The 26,476-nt window shown below is 37.5% G+C and overlaps 1 protein-coding gene across 3 annotated transcripts in view; it reads left to right on the plus strand.

Annotated features, from left to right (window-relative positions):
- The window catches only part of UQCC1 (ubiquinol-cytochrome c reductase complex assembly factor 1), a 94,485-nt gene that overhangs the window by 13,386 nt on the left and 54,623 nt on the right, over positions 1 to 26,476 (plus strand). For 2 of the 3 annotated variants that reach the window (XM_068565675.1, XM_068565677.1), the window contains exons 3-6: positions 9,066 to 9,149; positions 10,066 to 10,173; positions 16,236 to 16,308; positions 22,883 to 22,940. In XM_068565675.1, the coding sequence (XP_068421776.1) occupies positions 9,066 to 9,149; positions 10,066 to 10,173; positions 16,236 to 16,308; positions 22,883 to 22,940 (323 nt within the window). The remainder of the gene's footprint in view (positions 1 to 9,065; positions 9,150 to 10,065; positions 10,174 to 16,235; positions 16,309 to 22,882; positions 22,941 to 26,476) is intronic. The other variant, XM_068565676.1, reaches the window with a different exon arrangement.

Here is a 26,476-nt window from a genome sequence, read left to right on the forward strand (position 1 = left end):
GAGTTCTCCTGATTGGAAAACTCTGCCTCAGAATGACATCCTTAGGTACATATCTGACAGGGAGGCAGATTTGGCTTAGAATGAGGAAGAACTTTGTATTAACTAGGATTGTGGTGTAATGGGATGTGTGGGCTGTATTTTGACAAAGTAAATTTACTTTTACTGGAAGTATTCAAGCAATGATTGGAAGGCTATGTTAGGGGCTTGACATAAAAGTATCCGCCATTGGATGAGTGGTAGTATCAGATGATCTCTAAGGTAATGTCCAATGCTATAATCCTATTATCATTTTCAAAAGGCTAGGGACATTGGACTCTAATCTGTCTTTTCTAGATAACCTCTTGAAGTTCTGTCATACTTTGATGAGTCTACTTAAAAAGTTTTTTTTTAGCTTTTGAAATAATTTAAACTTACAGAAAAGTTATAAAAATGGTAGTGTTCCCTTATACCCTTCATCTAGCTTCCTCTAATGTTAGCATCTTATATGACCATAGTGCAATTATTGAAACCAGGAAGTGAACATTGATGTGATACTATTAACTAATCTATACACCTTATTCCAATTTTACTTTTTTTCCCCATTAATGTCCTTTTTTTGGTCTCTCAATTGGGGTTCGTCTAATATTTTCTTAAGAATAGATTGAGGCTATGCATTTTTGGCAAAAGTGATATTGTTTCCTTCTCAGTGGGTCATATCAGGGGATACATGATGCCAGTTATTACTGGTGATGTTAACTTTGATGACTTGGTTATTAGATTGGTGTCTGTCAGCTTCCTCTACTATAAAGTACTATTTTCCCCTTTGTAATTAGTAGGTGTCTTGTGAGAAGATACTTTGAGATTATGCAAATATCCTGTTTCTCATCATACTTCTTTTTTTGAAGTTTTAAAAATAATTTTTATTGAAATATAGTTGATTTACAATGTTGTGGGGTTTTTTTTTGTTTTTTTGGCTGCAATGGGTCTTTGTGGTGCACGGGCTTCTCATTGTGGTGGCTTCTCTTGTTGTGGAGCACGGGATCTAGGCATGGGCTTCAGTAGTTGTGGCATGTGGGCTCAGTAGTTGTGGCTCGCAGGCTCTAGAGCCCAGGCTCAGTAGTTGTGGCTCACAGGTTTAGTTGCTCCGCAGCATGTGGGATCTTTCCGGACCAGGGATCGAACCCGTGTCCCCTGCACTGGCAGGCGGATTCTTAACCACTGTACCACTAGGGAAGCCCCAGGAGGTGGAGTTTTGATAAAAACTTTTATTTCAACTATTTTGTTCCTTTTTTTGCATAAATATAAAAATGTTCCAAAACTTCCAAGATCTTAGAAGATGGTGACTGAAAGGATCAATCAGTGATGTTCATTTTAAAGGATTAAGAAAAAGTCCAAGAACTACAAAAGATGAAGCAGCCTAAGCTGAATAATTTATTACAACAACTTGTAAATGTTTGTGTAAAATGTCTTATAAGGGTTTATTGTTGGGTCCGTGGGCACCCAGGGGTGAGGGGTGGGAGCAGGATTTCTTTCTTTTTTAAGGCTGTATAACATTCCATTTTTCTATCTATCTGTCTATCTATATCTATATCTGTATATCTATATCTATATATATGTCACAGTTTCTTTATCCATTCTTCTGTCAGTGGGCATTTGGGTTACTGCCATATCTTGGCTATTGTGAATAATGCTGCAATGAACATAAGTGTGCAAGCATCTCTCCAAGATCCTGCTTTGAATTTTTTTGGACATATACGCAGAAGTGGGATTGTGGTATCACGTGGTAATTCTATTTATGGTTCTTGACTGCAACAGTCATTACTATGGTGTTTGCTTGATGGTCATTTTCTAATTCCATCATTGCGTACTACATTTCTTGATTGGAATTCTACTGTAAGGAAGAGCTGTCACTTCCTCTCCATTTGTTTATTTATTCAATTATTTTGTTTGTATCAGTATGAGCTAATGGATATTTATTCTGTGAGTTATAATGCATTATTCTCATTATTTTGTTGATCAAATTGTTCCATGTTTGGCTGTTGAGAACTCCTTCAAGTTCCTTTCCACGTGCCTTCATTTTTTGAACACTTCCTTGTTTCTTGGCACCACAAGATGTTTCAGGTTCATGTTGTATTTTCTTTGCTCTAGCCCTGGAGTTAACAGTTTCCCCCCGGGAGCCCTGGTTCCTTTTATTGGAGAATGATATTTGGAATATTTAGAAATTAAGATCTGGGTGCTAAGTGTACATGAGCCAGTGTTGTTGAAAACTCTACACAGGTTTTTGAAATCAGTTAGATATAGGGGAAAGAAGATAGCTCTGAATACATGTTTTACCCCTTAATGAACTTTACTTCTTTGAGCCTTAGTGTTCTTATTTCTAAAATGGGAAAAAATAGTATCAGCTTTTCAAGGTTGTTGTGAGATAACATAAGTAAAACAGCAAGCGTACAGGTGCTGGGCATATGGGAGATCTTCAGTAAATTGTAACTGCTATTTTTGTTGCTATTTGTGTTCATGCTACTTGGGTAAATTTTCTCCTCACCTTGTAAATTGAAACTTTAAAAAAAAATTTTTTTTTTAATCCTAAAACTACCTTAAGCAAGTTGCAACCTCTCCCTGTGTCTTAGTTTCCTCATCTGTGAAAGGAAAAGGTTGGACTTAGAAGATCTCTGAGATTCCTTCCAGCTCAAGTGTTGTTATTCTAAGTTACTCCTTAGTTCTTCAGTTGCTTTTTCTCCAAGCTAAACAGCTTCAATTTATTTTAACCTTTCCACTAGGACCTTTTATTCATCTCTTTGATCATTCCTGTGGTTCTTTACTGGACCTTCTCCAGATTGTCCTTCTATTTGGGAAAAAAAAAAAACCCCACCTAGTTTTTATTGAGTGCCTACTCCATGCCCAGAATGGTGTTGAGCAATGGGACAGAAAATAAAAGAAGTATAAGATAGACTGTCTCCTGGTGGAGCTTATAGCTTTGCTTTAGGACCAGATACATATAGTGTTCAAGAATTGCTTGAGTCCTGCCCTCCTTTTTCCTTTCCTTTCCTTTCTCTTTCTCTTTTCCTTTCTCTTTCTTTCTTTCTTTCTTTCTTTCTTTCTTTCTTTCTTTCTTTCTTTCTTTCTTTCTTTCTTTCTTTCTTTCTTTCGTTCCTCCTTCCCTCCCTCCCTTCCTTCCTTCCTCATTTCTTTCTCTCTCTCTCTCTCTCTTTCTTTCTCTCTCTCTCTCTCTCTTTCTTTCTCTCTCTCTCTCTCTCTCCCTCTCTCTCTCAGGGAGATCTTTTCATTTTTAGAACCTTTTAGGAAGCAAAAAATAAAAGCAAAATCTTAATATGTCTTTTTTTTAAAAATATATATTTATTTATTTTTGTCTGTGTTGGGTCTTCGTTGCTGTGCACGGGCTTTTCTCTAGTTGTGGCGAGCGGGGGCTACTGTTCGTTGCGGCACGCGGGCTTCTCATTGCAGTGGCTTCTCTTGTTGCGGAGCATGGGCTCTAGGAGCACAGGCTTCAGTAGTTGTGGCATGTGGGCTCAGTGGTTGTGGCTTGTGGACTCTAGAGTGCAGGCTCACTAGTTGTGGCACACGGGCTTAGTTGTTCCGTGGCATTCGGGATCTTCCCGGACCAGGGCTCGAACCCGTGTCACCTGCATTGTCAGGCGGATTCTTAACCACTGCGCCACCAGGGAAGCCCAAGGGACCCTTCTTGTACTGTTGGTGGGAATGTAAATTGATACAGCCACTATGGAGAACAGTATGGAGGTTCCTTAAAAAACTGAAAAATAGAACTACTGTATGACCCAGCAATCCCATTACTGGGCATATACCCAGAGAAAACCATAATTCAAAAAGACACATGTACCCCAATGTTCATTGCAGCACTATTACAATAGCCAGGACATGGAAGCAACCTAAATGTCCATCAACAGAGGAATGGATAAAGAAGATGTGGTATATATATGCAATGGCATATTAGCCATAAAAAGGAACGAATTTGGGTCTTTTGTAGAGACGTGGATGAACCTAGAGACTGTCATACAGAGTGAAGTAAGAAAGAGAAATGCAAATATCATATATTAATGCATGTATGTGGAATCTAGAAAAATGGTGTAGATGATCTTATTTGCAAAACAAATAGAGACACAGACGTAGAGAACAAACGTATGGACACCATGTGGGAAGGGGGGTGGGGTGAATTGGGAGATTGGGACTGACATATATACACTATTGATACTATGTATAAAATAGATAACTAATGAGAACCTACTGTATAGCTCAGGAAACTCTACTCAGTGCTCTGTGGTGACCTAAATGGGAAGGAGATCCCAAAATGAGGGGATATATGTATATGTATAGCTGATTCACTTTGCCATACAGCAGAAACTAACACGACATTGTAAAGCAACTATATACCAATAAAAACTAATTTAAAAAAAAAGAAAGAAGTACACAGTATTTAAATGGTCAGTACTCATCTTCATTATCATCATTATATAGTATTTATGAAACTATACAAGTTGAAAGACAACTTTCTAAAAGACTTTCTGTAAGACATTCACTCTAGTGTTCCAAGCTGTTAGAACAGGGCTTTGACATACAGTAGGCATTTAATAAATATCTGTGGCTTGATAGAATGAATAAACCAGTCAGTCAACTATGTGCAATTTTATAGTGCTATGTATTAGTTAGAACATAATTAAATAAATTTTGCTTTTATTTTCGATTTTTTATTGTTTTTTGTTTTTGTTTGTTTCCATTCTTTTTTTTAAACAACAAAGATAAATTTATAATTTCATACATAAATGCAGATTACATACTATACATCATTTATTCACTTAACAAATGTAACTTGGAGGTAGTTTCATATCTGTACATCTAAAACTCATTTAAGAAATGCTACATCGGGCTTCCCTGGTGGTGCAGTGGTTGAGAATCCGCCTGCCAATGCAGGGGACACGGGTTCGAGCCCTGGTCTGGGAAGATCCCACATGCCGCGGAGCAACTGGGCCCATGAGCCACAACTACTGAGCCTGCGCGTCTGGAGCTTGTGCTCCGCAACGGGAGAGGCCGAGACAGTGAGAGGCCCGCGCACCGCGATGAAGAGTGGCCCCCGCTTGCCGCAACTAGAGAAAGCCCTCGCACAGAAACGAAGACCCAACACAGACAAAAATAAATTAATTAATTTATAAAAAAAAAAAAAAAAGGTTTGTTTAAGGAAAAAAAAAAAAAAAAGAAATGCTACATCACATTCCATTGCATGGACACATCATACATATTGAAACAGTTCTCAATAAATGAACATTTAAGTGGTTTCTAATAATTTGCTGTTGTAAACAATGCACTTTTCACATATGTATGATTATACGTGTAAGACTGAGTATCTAGGAGTGAGTACGGTTGCTGGGTTAATGGATATATGAATTTAAAATTAAAAAAAAATTTTATTGGCGTATAGTTGGTTAACAATGTTATGTTAGTTTCAGGTATATAGCAAAGTGATTCAGTTATACATATACATGTATCTGTTCTTTTTCAAGTTCTTTTCCCATTCAGGTTATTACAGAATATTAAGCAGAGTACCCTGCGCTATACAGTAGGTCCTTGTTGGTTATCTGTTTTAAATACAGCAGTGTGTATATGTCAATCCCAACCTCTCAATCTATTCCTCCCCCCTCCTGCCCACTTCTTAAGACTTATCCGTGATCTTTTTTCTGATGACTCCAGATCTTTTCTCACTAAATTTCTGTTGTTTATTGAAGTATAATAAAAATATAAAAAAGATATAAGTTGTTAAGTGTACAGCTCAATGAATTATCCCAAAGTGAACATAACCAGCACCCAGAACAAGAAATAGAACCCCAGAAGCTCCTTGATCCCCTTTTAGTCACTATCCCTAACCAAGGTTAAAACCACAGTCTTCACTTCGAACATCAGAGAGTAGTTTTGCCTTTTAAACATACAGCATGTATTCTCTTGAGTTTGTCTGCTTTCATTCAATTTTGTTTTAGAAATTCACCTGTTACTCTTTGTAGTAATAGTTTATTCATTCTCATTGTTGTATAGTATTTTATTATATGACTATACCACAATTCATTCATCCATTTATTTATTTAAATTTATTTTAATAAAAGTTATTTATTTAACTTTTATTGGAGTATAGTTGCTTTACAATGTTGTGTTAGTTTCTACTGTATGGCAAAGTGAATCAGCTATACATATACATATATCCCCTCTTTTTTGGACTTCCTTCCTATTTAGGTCACCACAGAGCACTGAGTAGAGTTCCCTGGCTATACAGTAGGTTCTCATTAGTTATCTATTTTATACATCGTATCAGTAGTGTATATATATCAATCTCAGTCTCCCAATTCATCCCCCACCCCTTGGTGTCCATACATTTGTTCTCTACGTCTGTCTCTATTTCTGTTTTGCAAATAAGATCATCTATACCATTTTTCTAGATTCCACATATATGCGTTAATATATGATATTTGTTTTTCTCTTTATGACCTACTTCACTCTATATGACATTTATTTATTGATGGATATTTAGATTGCTTCCAGTTGGGCTTTTATTGATAGTGCTTTTATGAACATTCTTGTACATGTTTTTTGTGAACATATGTACACATTTCTGTTGGGATATATACTTAGGAATGAAATTGTTGAATCTTACAGAATGTGTATACATTCAGCTTCATAGATACAGCCAAATAATTTTCCAAAGTGATTGTACCATTTTACACTCCCATCAGCAGAGTATGAGAGTTCTAGTTGCTCTGTATCCTTTCTAGCGCTTTGTGTGTGTGTGTGTGTGTGTGTGTGTGTGTGTGTGTGTGTGTGTGTGTGTGTGTGTGTGTTTGGTGGGTGGTCTTTAAACATTTTTAAATGTGATATTCGGTTCTCTTTCTTGTGTAGTGAGTTTTCTTTCTCTTCTCCACAACATTATGAGCTCCATAGGATAGTAAAAACTGGCACAAGGGCTGGCATATTGTGGGTATTTAATAAAGGTTCGATAAATGAAACATGTATGCATGGCATGTGTGTGGATAAGAACAAGAAGGATATAATAAGAAATAACCATACAGGTGGTTGGGTTTGTTCATTCAACAAATGTTTGAGGGTTTCCTGTGTATAATACACTGTACTTGATTCTGGTACTACACCTAGTTCCTACCCTCATGGATATTTTTGGTGGTGGTGATAGAAAATAAGTGTGTGTAATAAATATATAATTGTACATTGTAATGATTACTATGAGTAAAGTGAACAGGGTACTGCTATGATAGAGAATAATGGGATGATAAGAAACTATTTTAGATAAAGTGGTCAGAAAAGGCCTCTTTGAAAAAGTGACATTTGAGTATTTTGGGGTATTTTTTCTCTTTTACAGAAAGTTACTTGATATCTTTTTGGTTTAAACAGAGGAAAAATTCATGTTTTTAAAGGTCAAGGGAATCTTTTGGGGGGGCAAGGGCAAGAATGGGTAATAGAAAAAAGTAAATGTGTGTATTTATAGATATGTTTAGGTATGGGGAAACTAGATGTTGTCCTTGGTGCTAGATACCTAGGTACTTTGGTAGTTCAATATTGTGTTCAATGTTACCCATAAATAATGATAGGACAGCAGTTGGTGAGACAGTCACAGAAGGAATCCATTGGTTACTCCTGGAGCTATAGGGGAAGAAAAAGATCATGACATACACCTCGCCCCAAAGCACAGCTTGTTGAAACTGCTGTTAGTTGTGTTCTTTCAGCCTGTTTAAGTGCTTCATGTTCTAGTGGACCATTACACTGATATATGTGATGTAATGGGAGGTGTTCTGTGTTTAGTCTCTGTGTTACAAAGCCTGCTTGATACCTGTGAATTAAAGCATAAGTGTTCTTGGGACTGACCAGAAGAATCCTGACTAATCTTTTAATATCCTTGTTTGGAAAGAAAAGTAAATAGTAACTCTCCACATTTAGAAATTCTATTTTTTTCCTTCATTAGGATTAAAGAAAAAATCATTTTCATTTCATGTGTCCCATCTCTTGGAATAAGCCAGAATTGAACCCTCCTGCTGCTCCTTCCCCACCCCTTTATATTGTAAAGGAAATATAACATTACTGAGAGTTTGGAAACTAGATTCTTAAACTCTTCCATAATTCTACCAGCATAGCAAAATAACTCTTTCATTTCTGTGTGTTCCTTTTTAGACTTGCCCTTATGCATTCATGTGTTTACCTATAATTTTGTACATATTATAAGTGTGTTTTCATGTTGCTAAAAATAATAATCTCTAATGTAAACTGTGGACTTTAGGTGATAATGTGTCAGTGTAGGTTCATCCATTGTAACAAATGTACCACTCTGTTGGGGGATGTTGATAGTGGAGGATGTTGTGGATGTGTGGGAGAGGGTATATGGGAGCAGTCTGTACTTTCTGCTCATTTTTGGTGTGAACCTAAAACTGCTTTTAAAAATAAAGCCTATTAAAAATCTGATTATCTGATTTCCCATTGAGTGACTGTACCTTAATTTAATTAACCACCTCCTTTCTTATTGGGCTTATTCCCCAGTTTTCACTCTTGTGAACAATGCTACAATGAGGATCTCCTGCATATTGTTTTTTTCCTTAGGAATTTACTTTCAAAACTATGTTTACTCGTCTTGATTATAATAATACCAACCTGGTAGGATTGTGGTGAGGATTACATAAGGTAATATATGTAAGGCAAATACATAGTGCCTGGCATGTAATTTTAACTAATGGCTATTATATTGCCAAAGTGCTTTCAAATGCAGTGTGAGCATTGGAGGAAGACAGTTCTGATCTGAACAACAATGATGTTGATAACGATGGTGATGATGAAAGCTTCTACTGTTTATTGAGTACCTATTTTGTGAAAGGTACTTTACGTTCTTTTACTTATTCAGATATTTAACAGATGTTTATTGAGCATGTAGTAGACAACATTAGGAATTGAGTTAAGCAAGGCTAGAAAGATTCTGTATTTTTTACTTTGAAGCAACTCTGATCACATTAACTCTCTAAGTGAATGCTCAGTGTTGCTTACCTCTGTTTTTTTTTTTTTTTTAAATCTCCCAGTGGCCCCAGATGAGCCAGGCCCTATCATGTGGTGGATCAGTAGTAGACATTCAGCTAAGTAGGAAGTATCATACCACAAATAAGGTGAGACTTACAAGTTCTTTCTGTGTCTATAGCGTGCTTTCACACAAGTGTTCTTACTTGAAATTCAGCAAAATTGTTAGCTGGATGAGGCAAGAAATTTTATCAAATGCAGAAGGTGAGGCTCAGGGAAGTAAAGTGACTTGCCCAAGGTCACAAGGATGGGAAGAGACAGACCAACTGAATATTGGAACCTAAGGTGTCTGATCCCATGTCCTATATTTCTTCCATTGTACTCTCTTGCTTGGAAAACACTTTAGAGAAAAAGTGTCGTAGATTTTTTTATATGTTAAAAATAAAGTAATATTTAACTTACAGAGAATTTCTTATTGGATATATAGCCTGCCTTCATCTAGAGAGGCTTAGCATTAGCATAGGTTTTCCTTTGAATTTATTTGCAAACTACAAAACTTATATCTCCTATAGTCATTAATAAAAAATACAAGAGTTTAAAAACATTTATTCAGTGCATGCTTTGATTGATTATGACTTTGAATGACTTCTGACTGCTTTCAGATAGTATTTTTCTTTCCTTTTCCCATAATGTCAATAAACATAGAACATGTTTCTCAGAATTGTTCTTTGGGAGGTGGGGGGTCAAGATTTCTTTTTTAAAGTACTCTTTTCCATAGAACTTTTATTCTGATACCCCAAATCTATCATTTCCTAGACAGGGGTTCATAGACATATGGTCAGTGAGGTGGGTATGTCTGCTCTGGAATTTAGAGGACGCCTATTAGGGTTCCAGATGTGTTTGTATTGAGTGATAAGGTACCCAGAAAAATGAGAATTAAAAATTCTAGGTAAAAAAAAAAAAATCTAAGCTATAAAAAATGCCCTTAGACCCTAGTGAGAAATAAAAGCATTCTTTTAAAAAAACTTTTTTGCAACTAATTTTGGTTTCCTTCTTTTTGAGTAGCTTTCTTCTACCAAGGATTCCCCACAGCCTGTTGAGGAGAAGGTTGGTGCCTTCACAAAGATAATAGAAGCCATGGGATTCACAGGACCTTTGAAATACAGTAAATGGGTAAAGTCTTTTAAGTTTTTTTCATTTTTCTTCTTGAGCTTTGTGCTTTCTGCTCTTCACAGAAGATTTTTTTAAAGCTTCTGCTTTGCTTTTTGTGAAATGCTTATAGTATTTTGAGAGCTTCAAAATATGTTGTTGTCCCCTTGCCCCCCATTCCAAGTCAGGTCTATACAGCATGTGGGGCTGAAATACTCCCTCTACTCCCTTAACCTGATTCCTTAGAAGTATCTCAGTAGCAGGCAATCCAATAACACTGGTCTTCCCAGGTCTTTGCTACATGATATGCCATATAGATGAGTTCTAAGAAGTTAGATGGGCCAAATGTTCTGATGGGCACTGCTCTTAAGGAAACACTCTCTGTGATTCATAAGTGATTTTCCCTAGATCATTGTAGTGACTTTCTTTAAAATTTTACTAATAAGCATTTTTAAAATTAATCAATTCTATGATTAATTGTAATTCATATTATGAGGGCTGTTTGCTAACTGTGTCATTCCTAATCATTCCTAGTCTTGGCCTAGCATGTTATCTGTTTTATGGTACTTGCTATAAATGAATGAATGTCCTCTCTACATCAGGTGCTACTGCCCCTGGACTTTTATAGCAATGCCTCTAACCAATTAAAATAATAAAACACACGTATTTGGGTTTTTCTCAGCCCAGTTATCTCCTAGTACTACTGTTTCTCTCTACAGTTATGGCAAAAGTACCTTTTAATACTTTTCAAGGTTGCTAGAATGTTGGATAAGCCTAATCAGTCATAAGTTATATATTAAAGCAAACCAACACAAGTCAGTAGGGAAGACTTTTCTAGAAAACATCATAACTTTGCCCAAAATGACTAAATTATTCCAGTTACACCATTTTAACAAGTTGGAGTAAAATTAGAATTTCAATTTTATTGTGGACTTTACTTTTAGTTTCTTCTTATAATATCTGGCTCTCTTCCTAACAATTGTCACTGTAGCAAATATAGGCTTCTCTCTATAATCTCCGTTTTACATAAATTGAACGGTGATTCCACAAGCATTTTGTTTGTAAGGGGCTTTGAAAAGTATAGAAGATAGCACACACATTACTAGGTTATAATGATGTCCTTGAGACCCTAAGGTTATGAAGTGTCTTCTTAATCATTAATGAAATATTAGTTATGCTCATTAAAGTTATCTTTTTTTACATCATAATTCTTTGACAAATGATAATCACTGGTATATTTGGTAATATTATTAACCAGGATCTTTTCCTTTATTAAAAAAAATATTTGCGATAATACATTTGGATTTAAAAACTTAAAATGTGTGTTTTGTTTGAAAGTAAGAAATTAAAAGAAAAGGGAAATGAGAGCAGAAAGAAAGAAAGAAAAGAGAAAAAATTTACTGTTTTATTCATTTCTTGATGGTTGAGTTCCACTTGGTTGCTTCCATATGCTTTTGTCTTGTCCATATTTTTATGATTCCAGAGGGAAAGTTGGCTACCATTTGGACGATTACTAAATCATCAGGAAAATTTCTTCACTGTTTTAGTTTAAGTTAGTCTCTGATTTTTCTTGGTTCCCTTGTGACCTCAACTAAGTCCCTAATATTTGCATTTAAAAACTCTTTTGTGATGTGGCAGTGTCTACTTCCTGTAAGCTTCATTTTTTAAATTTGTAATATCAAAACATCGAAGTATGACATTCTAGTATATTTTGGGTGGGAAGATATAGGTATAATTTTCCATATTGAAAGATTGAGAGCCCTTTTCAGCAAATGTTGACTCAGAAATCTATGGCAGACACGTGTATTGGGTTGCACTGGCAAGAATCTTTGAATTTTGTGTTTTCTCATGTCTTTCATTAGGGAGTAAAATGTCTGCTTGTCTTGCTGCCTCAGCAGTATCAGCCAGCTTTCCTCCATCCTTTTATGTAATGTTTTCATGTGTAGTTCCATTTTTCTTCTAGATCCATATTTAGGAATTTAAATGTGGCTTTCCCTTACCTATTTGATTATCCTGAAATAACCCTTCTTTTTCATTATCTTTATGGAGCAATATCCGATAAGGATAACATTTAACAGATTGAGCCACATGTCATGGAATAAGCGCTTTTCAGATTAGCATTAAGCCAAAAAGTTATTCCTGTTCTGAAGGACACTGACAAACTGGAATGCATTCAGAAGTGGGCAGTGAGCCTTGTGAAGGCTTCAGAAACTGTTGAATGCAGAGTGGTTGAAGGAAATAGGGATACTTTGCCTGGAAAAGAGAAGACATAATTGTTCTTCTCAGGTGTTTGAGGGGCAAAAAAATGGTAAAAAAAAGGGTAAAAAAAATGGAGACTTAATCTGAGGTATTCCAGTGTGCAGATAATGTTTAATGAATGTTACATGAAGCAGATTTATGTTCAATATAACAAAACTTTATCAACAATTGTCCTCCAGTGGGATAGGTAGCCTCACAAGGTCACTGGACTTGTTTGAACAGGGGCCCAGATAGTTGACCGTGAATCAAGAATGCTGTAGAAGGAATTCCAGTACAGAATAGAAAGTTCAAATGACTTCAAAGCCCCTTCCAACTCTCACACAGCTGTTTTAGTGTAAGCCTTTTACTAGATTTGTTTTTTATCTTGTAGGATGGTACAAAATGCATCAGTTAGTGGGAGAGCTGATTTTCATTTCCTAAACCTGTCTTAGGTGCTTGTGTTTTAGTCAAGTAGACTGATGAAGTCTTCCAAAGTTAGAATGAAGTCATCTGAGGACCAGAACAATTTGTATTGACTGGATGGAAATTTAGTCCACCTACTTCTTTAACTTATATTAATGCATGAATCTTGAAGAGGTTCTTTCCCCGAGTTGTTATTTCCAGTCCCTGTGTGATGGTCTTAAGGGACTTGCTTTAGAGATTTGTCCAGGAAAATGGCTCACCCAGGTATAAAGGTTTGGCCTCGCTGCAGGAAAAGTGAGGAACTATAAAATGCTCCTGATTGCTGCAGTATGAGCACTGTATAAATACACTGGCCAATCTGGTGAGGTCTTCATTATTTTGTAATGAATGCTTGCTTCATGAACATGTTGTGGGGAAAAACCTCTTTCTCATGGAACGATTTGGGCCTTGGAGGCAAGTGTTCCTTTCCTTAGGCAGAGTGATTGATTATGAACCAGAGGACTATATATGAGAATCAGAAGGAAACTGCCGAGTTAAAAAAAAAAATCAAGACATAGGCCATTAGGAATTTTACTTAAAATTATAAATGTATTGATAGTTGAACTAGGCCTTAAGTTCCATGAAAAGAGTTTTTAACTGCTTTGTTTACTGCTGTATTCCTAGTGTCCAAATCAGTTTTAGGCACTGAGTTAGGTGCTCAATAAATTATTTGTTGACTGAAACAAAAGCTCATACATGTCCTAAACTCTCTGTTTCAAGGATAGGAATAGGCCTGTCAAGCCCAAAGCATTAGGATAACGATATCATTAGGATATCATTAGTTTGGTGATGGTACAAACCAGTGCTTCCCAAAATGTGTTCTATGTCAAATAGTTCCCAGAACCTCAGGTGTTAAAAAGTTAAACATGCTTCTTTTTTAGACTGCTGATATGGTGAATTACACTTATTGATTTGTGAATGTTGAATCAACTTGGCATTCCTGGGATAAATCCCAGTTGATCATGATATGATCTCCTTTTAAAATATTGATGTTAGTATTTTGTTAAGGAGTTTTGGATCTATGCTTATGAAGGCTATGGTTTTGTAGTTTTGTTTTCTTCTGATGACTTTGGTTTTGACACCAGGGTAATGTTGGCTCATAGAATGAGTTGGGAAGTGTTCTTTCCTTTTTTTTTCTGGAAGAGTTTGTGTAGATTTGGTATCATTTCTTTAGATATTCGATAGAATTCTCTAGTGATGCCATCAAGCCTGGAGTTTTCTTTGGGGAAAGGTTTTTAGCCACAAATCCAATTTTTAAAATAGAGATAGGACTATTTATGTTATTTATTTATTCTAGTGAGCTTTGGTAGTTTGTATCTTTCAATGAATTTGTCCATTTCATCTAAGTAATCACATTTATTGGCCTAAAGTTGTTCAAAATATTCCCTTATTATCCTATTAATATCTTTAGGATATATAGTGATGTTCCTCTCCTCTCTGATTCCTGATGTTGGTAATTTGTATCTTCTCTGTTTTTCCTTCTTTTCCCCCCTATATCAGTTCTACTAAATTTTTGTCAATTTTATTGATATTTTCAGAGAACCAGCTTTGGCCTCTTTTGGTTTTCTGTGTTATTTTTCTGTCTTCAATTTCATTGATTTCTGCTCTTATCTTTATATATCATTCTTTCTGCTTGCTTTTAGGTTTAATTTGCTCTTTTTTTTCTTTAGTGTCTCACCATTTGTTTAAATGTGGACTTCCAATGCTGATTTACTGCCCATATAAGTATATCTGATTTCCATTTGTTATATGTTCTGTTCTGTTTTCCCCCATATGAACTTTAGACTAAAATCATTGAAAACTTAACATTAGCAAATGAAAAAATCTTAATTGCAATCAAAGACATAATATTTTAATTTATTATAGGTATTTCTGCCCATCAGAAACTGAAATATGAATATTATATAGTATTGGATATAGTATATCCTTGGTGACTTTGAACCTTAATAACAAAACAGCTCTGCTAAGATTCTAGATTGGTTTTTCTTCAGTTGCTATGCCATTCTCTTTGCATATGTGTATTTTTTAGTCTTTGTATATTTGAGTAATTTTCTCTGTCATTTTAAGGAAAAATAAGCTTCTATGAGCCTTTTGTTGATGGACTAATTTAATTGTATCCTTAAGGAAATATTTTGAAAGCCCTTAGAAATTCTTCTTCTTTTAGCACTGAGTTGGTCTTCAGACCTACAGTTCAACCCTTACAAGAATTTATTTTTCATTTTTAGGTTTTTGTGCAGGCATAATGTACATACAGTAAAATATACAAATCTTAAGTATACAGCTCAGTGAATAAATTAAAACCACCACCCAGATCAAGATTCTAAGAGAATTCTTAGTGCTTTGGGGAATAGTAAAAGGTTGATCCTTTTACTATATTTTACATTCATTAGAAACTCTTATTTATAAACATTGTATTCTGTTAATCAGCGAACTATAAAACTAAGGAAAACATAAAAAACAATGACCCCCTCCCTTCAGGGAAAAAAAAGACTTACAGAATAGTTAATAGGACCAGAAGGGGTCAAATGGAAAGCAGCAGTCCTACATTCAACCACAGGGGTGTGGAATAAAATTCACATTTTATGGCAAGGCAAGAAAAATTTAAGCAAAAAATCTTCTCTACCCTTTGGCACCCTCTCCCCCCTCATTGTGGATTGTGTATGTGCATTATGCATCACCAAACCTCCCCCAATGGCAGGAATACCTGCTCAACCATAAACAACAACATTCTCCTAGCATCAGCAAGACAACTCCTTAAAAGATAACATTCCTCTTGATCTTATAAGGGGTCATATGACCCACCACGATGAAGGTCTAGATTATATAAACTGTCAATAGTAAGTCATTTGATGTACAGCCCTCTGCTCAAAAAACTTATATAACTGTGTCTTGATTCCTAATGAGTAGAACAGTTCTCAGAACTTTCTGAGATACTCTTCTCCAGTTATAATCCTTAAATTGGCTCAAATAAAATTTTCCATTTCTTTCTTAAAAAAAAAAAAAGAATAGTTAATAGAGCTTCTGAGGAAAGATCAAAGGATTGAGGGCTTTGTTTGATTTTGGTCAGGAGAATGGGTAATTTTTTTAATATAAAGGGTTTCAGATTATAAAGAATTAACGTGGATGGTTCTGAATGGTGGTTTAGAGGCTGAAACGTGGTGAAATGGGTTTGAATTAAAGGAGAGAGTTCGTCTAAATATTGGAAAAACCTTTTTGACATTTTGATGCCAAAATCGTAAAATTGTGTGAAGTCTGTGAATGGCTAGAGACAGGTTTGGACCCATCCTTCTAGTTGAAAAAAAAATAAGATTCTGTGACCTACATCTAATGGCACTAGAACATTCACTTGGTCATGTCTTGAGTTTGGTTTTATTTTCTTTGTCTAGAAGATTAAGATTGCGGCCCTGCGCATGTATACTAGCTGTGTGGAGAAAACTGACTTCGAGGAATTCTTTCTAAGTAAGTTACTATTTTTGATAGTTGTGAAAAGGAAAATGAATCTACTTTTCATTTTTATGATTGTGTCTTGGTAGGATCGGTTTTTTTTTAAGTTACTAGTAAAACAGTTTTTCCTGAACAAAATGTATAATAAAAGCTGCTTATTTTTCTCTTTTAATAGAATAAACAAAGGCCAAAAAACCCCTATAAATAAGACATTTTAACAAGTTTGAAAAAAAACCTAAAAATTTGTCCAGTACTTTGACATCATCATTCCCCCTTGTCCACACATGCATCTTTTTACATAAGAGTACTCAGAGTAAACACATCCTGTTTTACGTTCTGGATGTTTTACTCAGTATTTTTGACATGAACTTCTGGCCAATCATTTCTCTTTTATTTCTAGTATATAATTGTTTAGTTAACCCTGGAATATGCCTCATGATTTTTCTTCTTTCTGTAGAAGGACTGTTGAGTCAAAAGGCACATATAATTTTATTATTTTTATCCCATTGATAAATTGCTTTCCAAAAGTGTTTTACTGGTTTAGATCATCATCACTAGCAGTTGATTATATCAATACAGTATTCATTTTGTTAATATAAACTGTTGTAGTTATAAACAAGTCATTTAAAGCAGATACTTATAAAGTCATTGGGAAATTTTAAGCTGTTTCCAGTTCCACAGATTTTGGAAGGAAATGTGTTCTGTGCACATCTGTGGTAATAGTCATTATCCTCAAAGCAACAAACACTTAACTAAATATACTTGATATTTTTCATGGACAGCCAATAATTATATATAATTATGTTAACAACAATGAAGAAAGAGATGAAGTTTTGATTATTTAATAACTATTTTGTTTTTTTAAAATTAAATGCAAGTTTTGTCGATTTTACTATTTCAGCAGATTGAGACAATATTTCATTGGAAACTTAAAATACTGTGCTGAGTTGTAATCCTAATTTAGTATACACCTTCCATTTCTTATTTACTCATAGTAAGAAAAGAAAACTTTCCTCCTTTTTTAATCTCTAACAATTTCTTACTTTAGGAAAAATTAGTCTGAAAGGAGAAAATATTCTTTCTCTACCTGATCAAGAGACTATTAATATTATAAGCTGGATTTTTCTTAAGTGGTTTCTTGAATCCATGTGCTCAAGTTTACTTATTTATTTATTTATTTATTTATTGGCTGTGTGTTGGGTCTTCGTTTCTGTGCGAGGGCTTTCTCCAGTCGCGGCAAGCAAGGGCCACTCTTCATTGCGGTGCGCGGGCCTCTCACTATCGCAGCCTCTCTTGTTGGGAGCACAGGCTCCAGACGCGCAGGCTCAGTAATTGTGGCTCACGGGCCTAGTTGCTCCGCGGCATGTGGGATCTTCCCAGACCAGGGCTCGAACCGGTGTCCCCTGCATTGGCAGGCAGATTCTCAACCACTGCGCCACCAGGGAAGCCCACTCAAGTATTTTTCATCAGGTCTTTTTAAAACCTCATCCTACATATCTATTTAATATTAAATAACTCATAAACTTATTATAATTATTTTGAAAGGATGTTTACTAGCTATCTTTGTTTAGCTAATCCTCATTATTGAAGATTCTTGAATAATGAGACTATTATTACATATTTAAGTTAATATATCATGCTTCAATTTATAATCTGTTGTAAACTACATATAAAAATAAAAATTTATTAAAATTATTAACTATTATATTTTAATAATTCACACTTACATGGTATGCTTTTATTTTTGTCTCATTTAGGAATTACAAAACGCTGTGAGACCAGAAGGGCTTGTATTCTTATTTTCATTTTTCTTTTGTTTTCAGAAACAATTGAAACTTATAAAAAGGCTAAGTGATTTGCCCAAGGTTGCTTAGTCAAGCCTTGATCCTGTGTCATCTGGCTTAAAATCCAGGAATTTTTCTACTATAAAATATTGCCTGTGAATGAAAATAACTGCAAAATAGAAATTGTAATCCATTTTAATATTTTTGTGTTTTATAATTTTTTGTATTTTATAGTTATTTTTTTACTTTTTAATTTTTAAAATTTTTATTTATTATTTATTATTATTTGTGGCTGTGTTTGGTTTTCGTTGCTGTGCACGGGCTTTCTCTAGCTGCGGCGAGTGGGGGTTACTCTTCGTTGCAGCGCGCGGGCTTCTCATTGCGGTGGCTTCTCTTGTTGTGGAGCACGGGCTCTAGGCGTGCGGGCTTCAGTGGTTGTGGCACACAGGCTCAGTAGTTGTGGCACGCGAGCTCTAGAGCGCAGGCTCAGTAGTTGTGGCGCACGGGCTTAGTTGCTCCGCGGCATGTGGGATCTTCCTGGACCAGGGCTCGAGCCTGTGTCCCCTGCATTGGCAGGTGGATTCTTAACCACTGCGCCACCAGGGAAGCCCTATTTTATAGTTTTTAAATGAGAACTACCTCTGTGAGATGTTCTGTTAGTATTGTGAACTGATGTTTATGTATATTAGAGTGTGTACATCTCAGTGAGCTTTGTACTAGCCTTGCCCTTTGAAGTAGTTATCTGATGTCACATTTTTCAGTAACACCACTCTTACTTCAGGTTTTCTAAGACTCACTTTGAGAATTACCTTTTAGACCTATATCATGTTCCTTTGTATTATGCTCCATTGTGGTCCATCTTTGTCATTTGTGGTTAGATTAAATTTCAGAATCAAACCAAAGTGGTTCCAAACTGTGACCAGTGAATAAAAAAGGGAGCAAATCTGAAAAGTACCATTTAGAGGCAGAAAAGAATATCTGTAAAATAATGAGACTGACTTTCTTGCATCTTGGATTCTAAAGAGTAGGCCAGACAGGTTTGGGGTAAAAGAAGAGAATGTGTATAGATATATTGCTTCCTAAGATTACATCTTTAAAGTGGCTATTGCTCCCTTGGATTTTTGGTATTTTAGGGCTTGACTTTTTAGAGTCCTGAGAATTCAGTAGCTTTTTAAAAGGATAGAAAGTCCCAGGTAGCTCGTCAGTGTCATTCTCACTCTTCCAACAAAAGTGAGACCAGTTATATTTCATGAAGATTGAGTTCTTTACTCAGTAAACAATATGCCTATCAGCCTCTTGGACAGGCCCCCACAAAATGCCAAAGTTATAGATACTCTGTCATCTCAGAGCCAAAGTGTTCAGACGTCTTGATCCAGAGACCTAGATATTGGGGATTCTGACTGGTGAGATACCTTAAGAGCCAACTGTTGTTTCCAAGATGTTCTGATGATGTCATTGTGGCATAAATGAGTGTACCCTCTGTGAGCACGCAGTGTTTGCTAACTGGTCTTTTGGAGATAATTTCTGTTATAAAGAGCACTTAAGGGCAGAGGCGTCCAGCCAATCAATAAAGCTTGTGTTTAATACCACACTGTTGTCTGCAGACTGCTTTGTTTTTAGCCCTTAAGAGTTCATACCTTGGAGAGGAGGCTCCTTAGTGAATAAATTTTGAGTTAATAAAATTGAGGTTCTACCTTTATCTCTTTCTGCTACTAATACTCAGCTATCAAATTTATCAATTTTGTGTAAGTGTATGATAAATATATTTTTTTAAAACTTGAAGAAAAAAAAGATTGAGGTTCATCATTTTATTGATGCAGTCTTAAATAGTGAGTTTTTTCAAAGATAATTTAAACCCTAGTGTTTAAACAATTCACTAAAAAACAACAATAGTGAATATTTATTGAGTACCTATTAAATACTAACTACTTTGTTAAACGTTCTACAGGCCTTACTTATCTCATTTAATCCTCACAAGAATCCTGTAAGGTAGGTTCTCTTGTTTTCCCATTTTTACAGAGAAGGAAACTGAGGCACTGAGAGGTAAAGTAACTTCACCCAGAGTCCTATACCAAGTAAGAGGTAGAGTTAAGGTTTTGAATCAGAATGTCTGACACTGGTGTCTGCGTTAAACAAACAACTATGTTAATCCTGCTGCCCCATAATAGTAATGAATTATTTAATTTTATCCAACTTGATGTTGAGGAGGAAAGTACCTAGCCTCAGAAAATAGTGCACTGAGTGTGTACTGGAGCAAGAGTGTGATCATGGCAAGACCCTATAGCAGGTTTTAACTTTGAAGTGTTTAAAGACATTTCATGAAGCTAAAGAGTCTGCTATGTTGTTGAGTTGCTCACAGTCAAACTTTCAGTGGTCTTGTTTTTTAGGGCTTTACCCCGTGGGTTTCTGTTCTGACCCCAGTGGGTACAGGGAGTCAATCATATGCCAGCTCTTTTCCCATCCTCAGCCCTGAGCTGACCCCCAGAGGGAAAATTGTGACCCAAGTCCTGTTGCTGGCCTGTCTGTCTGTCTGTGCTTTCCAGCCGAAGAACTGATTCCCTCTTTGAGAAAATTGGAAAGGCTCCTGGAGGCTGCTGAGAAGCTTTGATGTAGAGGTAGCAACTGAACAGATTGTCCTTTAGAAGCAGCCAAATTTCATTTTCCAGATTGAAAGACAGACTTCCAAGAAAACTTTTCTTTTTAATGTTTTGTTCTAGCATCCAAAAAAGACCGAACTTTAGATCCGGGCTTGAGAGTTTCTCATGGCTGTTCTTGTTCTAGGTAGAGGGTGGTTGGCCCACTCTCAGATGGCATGTGTCTTAATAGCTGAATGGCTAGCCAGACCAGCCTTCACCTCCCTCCTGCTGGGCTCCAAGAGGAAGTCCACTTGACAGCTGCTGGGCACCTCCCAGTAAGCTCACCAGAGTATTTTGGTGTCAGTTTGTGACAGACCTGGACTGAAATCCCAGCCCAGCCACTATCTTGTTAATATTGTGGCTGCCCGCAAGTTACTTAGCCTTTTCGAGCCCGTTTCCTTATCTCTCAAATGAGGCTTATAATGCCTTTCTTCAGGGTTAAAGTGAGGATGAAGTGAGATAATGTATTGACATGACTAACGGTGGACCTGACAGGAAGTATGGACCCTAGTGAATGTTAGTTTCTGATACTAGTATTAGAGAGGCAGTTAGCGATTAAGCCGACAATGTATGGAACCAAGCAGATCTGAATTTGATCCCAGATGTCTCATTTCATAGCTGTGTGACCTTGGGTAATTGTCATGATCTCTCTAAGTCAGTTTTCTCACCTGTCAAATGCGGATAATATCAATACCCACCTCTTAGGAATGTTAGGAGGAGTCATTGAACTAATGCTTGTAAGGTACCTATTATTTCTGACACATAGTAAGCACACAATGAATTACAGCTCTTTATTATTATTGGCATTGTTAGTGTACCTCACAGGGGTCCTGCTCTGTGTTTTCTATCTTAGTGGCCCCTATTTGTTATCATTTAGTACATTGTATACTTTGTTTGCTGAAAGGCAGAAGATACTACTTCCTTCTTGAGTCATTACTCCAAAGGACAGATTCTACTCTAAGGGCCCGAGTTTCCCAGTGATTCTTTTTTATTTATTTATTTATATAAATTGATTTGTTTTATTTATTTATTTTTGGCTGCGTTGGGTTTTCGTTGCTGCACGCGGGCTTTCTCTAGTTGCGGCGAGCGGGGGCTGCTCTTCATTGTGGTGCGCGGGCTTCTCATTGCGGTGGCTTCTCTTGTTGTGGAGCACGGGCTCTAGGCTCGCAGGCTTCAGTAGTTGCGGCACACGGGCTCAGTAGTTGTGGCTCGCGGGCTCTAGAGCGCAGGCTCAGTAGTTGTGGTGCACGGGCTTAGCTGCTCCACAGCATGTGGGATCTTCCTGGAGCAGGGCTCGAACCCGTGTCCCCTACATTGGCAGGCGGATTCCTAACCACTGAGCCACCAGGGAAGCCCTCTCTTTTTTCTTTATCCTCTTGCTCCAGCTTTTCTCCCTGCCGTGTAATAAGGAGGGCATATTCTGTGGGGGACCCCTCTTCCAGCCAGAGGCATTTCTTAGAGATCTGAGAATTGAGAGGCTTGGATGTCTAAGCCCTGAGCTGATTTTTGGTTTCTTAAACCAATGAGAAGCCCTACCTGGTTTGTCATTCCTGGGGGTGGTGAACAACCTTTCGTTAGATATTATCTGCTTTCTTATTCAACTGTAGCTCCCTAGAGTCCTGCTTCTTTCTTCTGATCATTTATTTTGGTTGAATCATTTAACATACCCATTGGGCCACCTTAGAGAAAGAAAGCAGGAAAGGGAGATGGACAAGAAGAGCTTCCATTTCTCAGCAGGGCTCAAGTGAAAAAAAGCCTCTAGTTAAGTGGGGTAGGTAAGGTGGTGTCTGCCTAGCTTTCCAGAAGAATTGGAGCCCAGGAGGGGAAAATAACATTGAATCACAGTTGGAAGGAATTATAAAGATCATCCAGGCCACATTATAGAAAGTGAGAAAACTGAGGCTCAGAGAAGAGAAGTGACTTCCCCAAGTCCACACAGCAAGGTGGTAACAGGGCTGGAACTAGAAGCCTGTTTGTCTGACTGCGTTCAATGCTCTTTCAACCCATGGGCTTGCCTTGTGGTTCCATTGGCCTTCTCTATGATAGCATAATCAGAGAGCACTGTGACTACCATATATTTTAGTTGAACAGATTCCTACCGATATTTCAAATATAGTCCATATTCCTCTTCTAAACCTTCACATATTTATACTTTATTGTTATTTCTAGGGTGTCAGATGCCTGATACATTCAATTCATGGTTTCTCATAACTCTACTTCATGTCTGGTAAGTGAGCAATTTAAGTGAAGTCACCAAATGTATTTTTTTTTTTAAAAACACTGCTGACTTGTTAAGGTATAGCCTTCAGCAGGGCTGATTATATGAAATGGCAGTTGTTCAGGCATTAAAAGCTGTTCCTTTCATTTTAATAACTGGTGTCTTATAGCACATTTTTTAATTAAAGGTCAAAGCATAGTCCCAGAAAGAAACTAATATTTGTAGGATTTTCTCAAAGAACACCTAACCCAGTGAACAATGCTATCAGTATCTGTAAGAGACCCTGTGAGCTTGGGTGGAAAGTTCTTTCCCTTCGCTGTTTTAGGAAAGTTCACATTTACGTAAAAGTGGTTTGAATTGTGAGCATCCGTGGTCATTTTCATTGCTGGTCATCAGAAACCTATAACAAATTATAGCACTGACATTTACGCCTGTACCTCTAAAATGTGCATACAGGTTAGATTCATGCCAGGTTTGTTGCATGTAAAAATATTTAACACCTTAAATAGTATATTTTTTCTTCAGCTGCAAATTAAGTAGCCAAAAAAATCAATTTTTCATCTAATGTTACACAGTATTAAAGGTCAGAAGGATATAGGAGAGACGTTGAAGTGGGGGCTGGGGACTATTTATTGAACTGCCAGATCTTGGGAAAGTAAATTCTGGAGAACTAAGTTTACTACTTTGACCGTAGTGAGTATCTGAGGAACGTGGGGAATGGTTGCCCTGTCAAAAGGACCCTTGTTTGAGACTGCCTTCAGCTGAGCTTTGCATCACAGGACTGACTACTATATAAAGACTTTTTGGTTTTGATCACCTCTGAAATATTTCTTCTGAACTCACATAGTCAGTGAGATTGGCTAAGGGGCCTAAGGTGGCAGTTCATGTTGTTTTTTCCTAAGCCGGTAGTTTGTTGAGTGTACACTGTGTCCTGGGCAGTCAGTAAGCGATGTCAGGAAGCTCACAGTCTAGTGAGGGAGATAAGACATATATAACAGTCAGTTATAAATTGGACTGGCTAAGTTCTGTCATAAATCTGAGTAAGTAGTGCCTGTAGGATCACAGAGGAAGCTGCAACTATCAAAACCCTTGAAATGTGCCATGTCTTTTAGTCAGGCAGCTAAGAAGGCCAACCACCTTCTGTCTGTATGGTGAAGGTTAGGAAAAGGTTCAGGGAGGGCAGCTGGATGTACTGAGAGGAAAACTACTTTTTCAAGGGTAGAGGACTGCAGAGGTGGCCCTGTGGAATTACTCACTGGAAAGGTGGGAGGGTTGAGAGGAGGCTAGGCTGTTCCCAGAGGAGCTCAAAGATAATATTCAGAGTCAGAATGAAAGACTCTTTATTGCCCAATAGCCAGAGGTATCAGAGTGTTAGAGGGAGTGGATGGCAAAATAAAAAATATAATCCTTGTGACCACATCCCAAGGTCAATACCTGACTGCTAGCAGCTGGGAGAACCTTGAAACTACTTGTAGTTCTTTCAAGTTAGCCACCATTCCCAAATGTGCCTGCTGAGCCTTCCTTGCTGAGGTTGGTTTAATTTCTCAGAGGAGTGGGGAGTACCACCACCAGTTAAGTAGGGGGAGGGAGGCCTGTCTATGCTTGGTGTCCCCTCCATCCTTCCTCCTTGGTTCTCATGACCTGTGGGCTTCAGTGGGATGAATCAGCAAACTCTTATTGTGTTAAGGACCGGGGGGCACTGGAGAGTAGGATATGACATGGTGTGCCCCTTCAAGAAACTTAGTTGAGTGGAAAACAGGCACAGTACAATTGCCTGTAATGGATGACAATGAAAGAAGTGCTGTGCCCAAAGCATAAGCAGATACTATGGAAGGACAAGGAGGTGTGACTAAATCCAAATTTGGTGGATGAGGAAGTACGTATTGGATAAAGAGTTGCTCTGTGGTAGAGGTGACATTTGAGATGTACCATGAAGGGTGAGTAGAATTTCTGTCAGAGAAAAGGAGGGCATTTGGGTTGAGGGAATTATTAGGAGCAAAACATAGAACATGTACAAGAACATGGAGTATTTGAGGGCAGCCAAGTTGTCTGAAGCACTCAGACAAGTTGTCTGAAGGGCTGGTTTGTGGAGGAATGTAGTAGAAAGGGTCACCAGAAAGTTACTTTAGTGTCCAATTGTGCTATGATCCTCCAAGAAGAATTGGGGAAACTCTCTTAGAGGGAATAAGGGGTCCACCCCAAGTCTGCAGAAAAGCTATGCTCTTCTAAGTCCTGTTTTCTTAGCCCGAAGCTCCAGGAGGGTAACTGAGGGATCACCAAATCCAGTATTACAGGGCTCAGTGGACTTGCTAGGGATGTGCAGGGTTGAAATACCTCCTGTGGGTGGTAGTGTGAGGGAGAGGTGGGGAGGCTTAGAAAGCAGTCATAAAAATAGAATCTGCCCCCCCGCCCCGCCCGGGGAAAAAAAAAAAACCCACAAGACTAGAATACCCTGGCAGTGGACCTTACAGAAAGCTTGCTTAGGTTCCCAAGGGTGATGACTCCCTGTTGGCTCTCAGAATAGGGACAGGATTTCTCATATCCTGTTAGTTCCCTGTAAGAGGTGTTGATGTTTCCCTTATCCTGTCTGCTTTCTCTGGTTCCCAAGTTTTTATGTGTATTGGGATTTAGGACTGGGACCCCTCCAGTTCCTAGAAAGCCCTTATCAGTTGTGTATTCTTGTGAGCTTGCAGCTTTGGTGACTATGTGTCCTTTGTCTTTGCTGAACAAAATTAGTATTCACCATGGCTACTGAAAAAATGCTGAGAGAGGTTGCTGTGTGGGGTTTCCAGCATTCCCATGTGGACTTGATAAAAGCCAGCCTCCTCCTTTGTTCCCTGTCTGGGACAGTGGCATTGTGATCCATTCAGGTACCCACACCAGAAACCTGGGAAGCCTCCTTGACTTTTCCCTCACTCCCTTCATCTGGTCAGGCACCAGTTTCACCATCTGCAACTTTTTTGACCATGACCCATAGTAACAAATGCATTTTACATTGCAATCCAGAACACACACATGTATCTGACACAAACGTTTTGTAAAACTTATCCTTACAATGTCAGATGATCTCTGATATTTTCTACTCCATTTGAATTCATTTAAAACAGAAATTCAAGATGTCACCCACTAAATTGATTTCACTGGGTTACAAGTAACAGTACCTGAAAACTGGTGTTTGGCCTTCAACTTCCCTCTTCCTGTGCCATTGGTCTTCTCAATACAAATTGGATTAGTATACACACACACACACACTCTCCTTAATATTCTCCATTGTTCTCAGGATAAAGTATGTTTCCTAGCATGGCATTCATATCCCACCAAATATGCCACCTGTGCCACTCTCGTCTGGTACCACTACCACCATCACTCCCTCCCCTGCAAGAAAAAATTAAACTATGTAATAGAAATTTCAGGTCTTCTGCACAAAGTTTTCTCCTGCCTAGAAAGTCCTTCTCCTTCCTCTCCACCTGACAAACTCCTATTTTTTGTTCAATATCCAACTCAGATATCTCTGCTTTGAAGCGTTCCCTTCCCTCTGAAGGCAG

The sequence above is a fragment of the Eschrichtius robustus genome, chromosome 16, assembly GCF_028021215.1.
Source record: "Eschrichtius robustus isolate mEscRob2 chromosome 16, mEscRob2.pri, whole genome shotgun sequence".
NCBI classification, from domain to species: Eukaryota; Metazoa; Chordata; class Mammalia; order Artiodactyla; family Eschrichtiidae; genus Eschrichtius; species Eschrichtius robustus.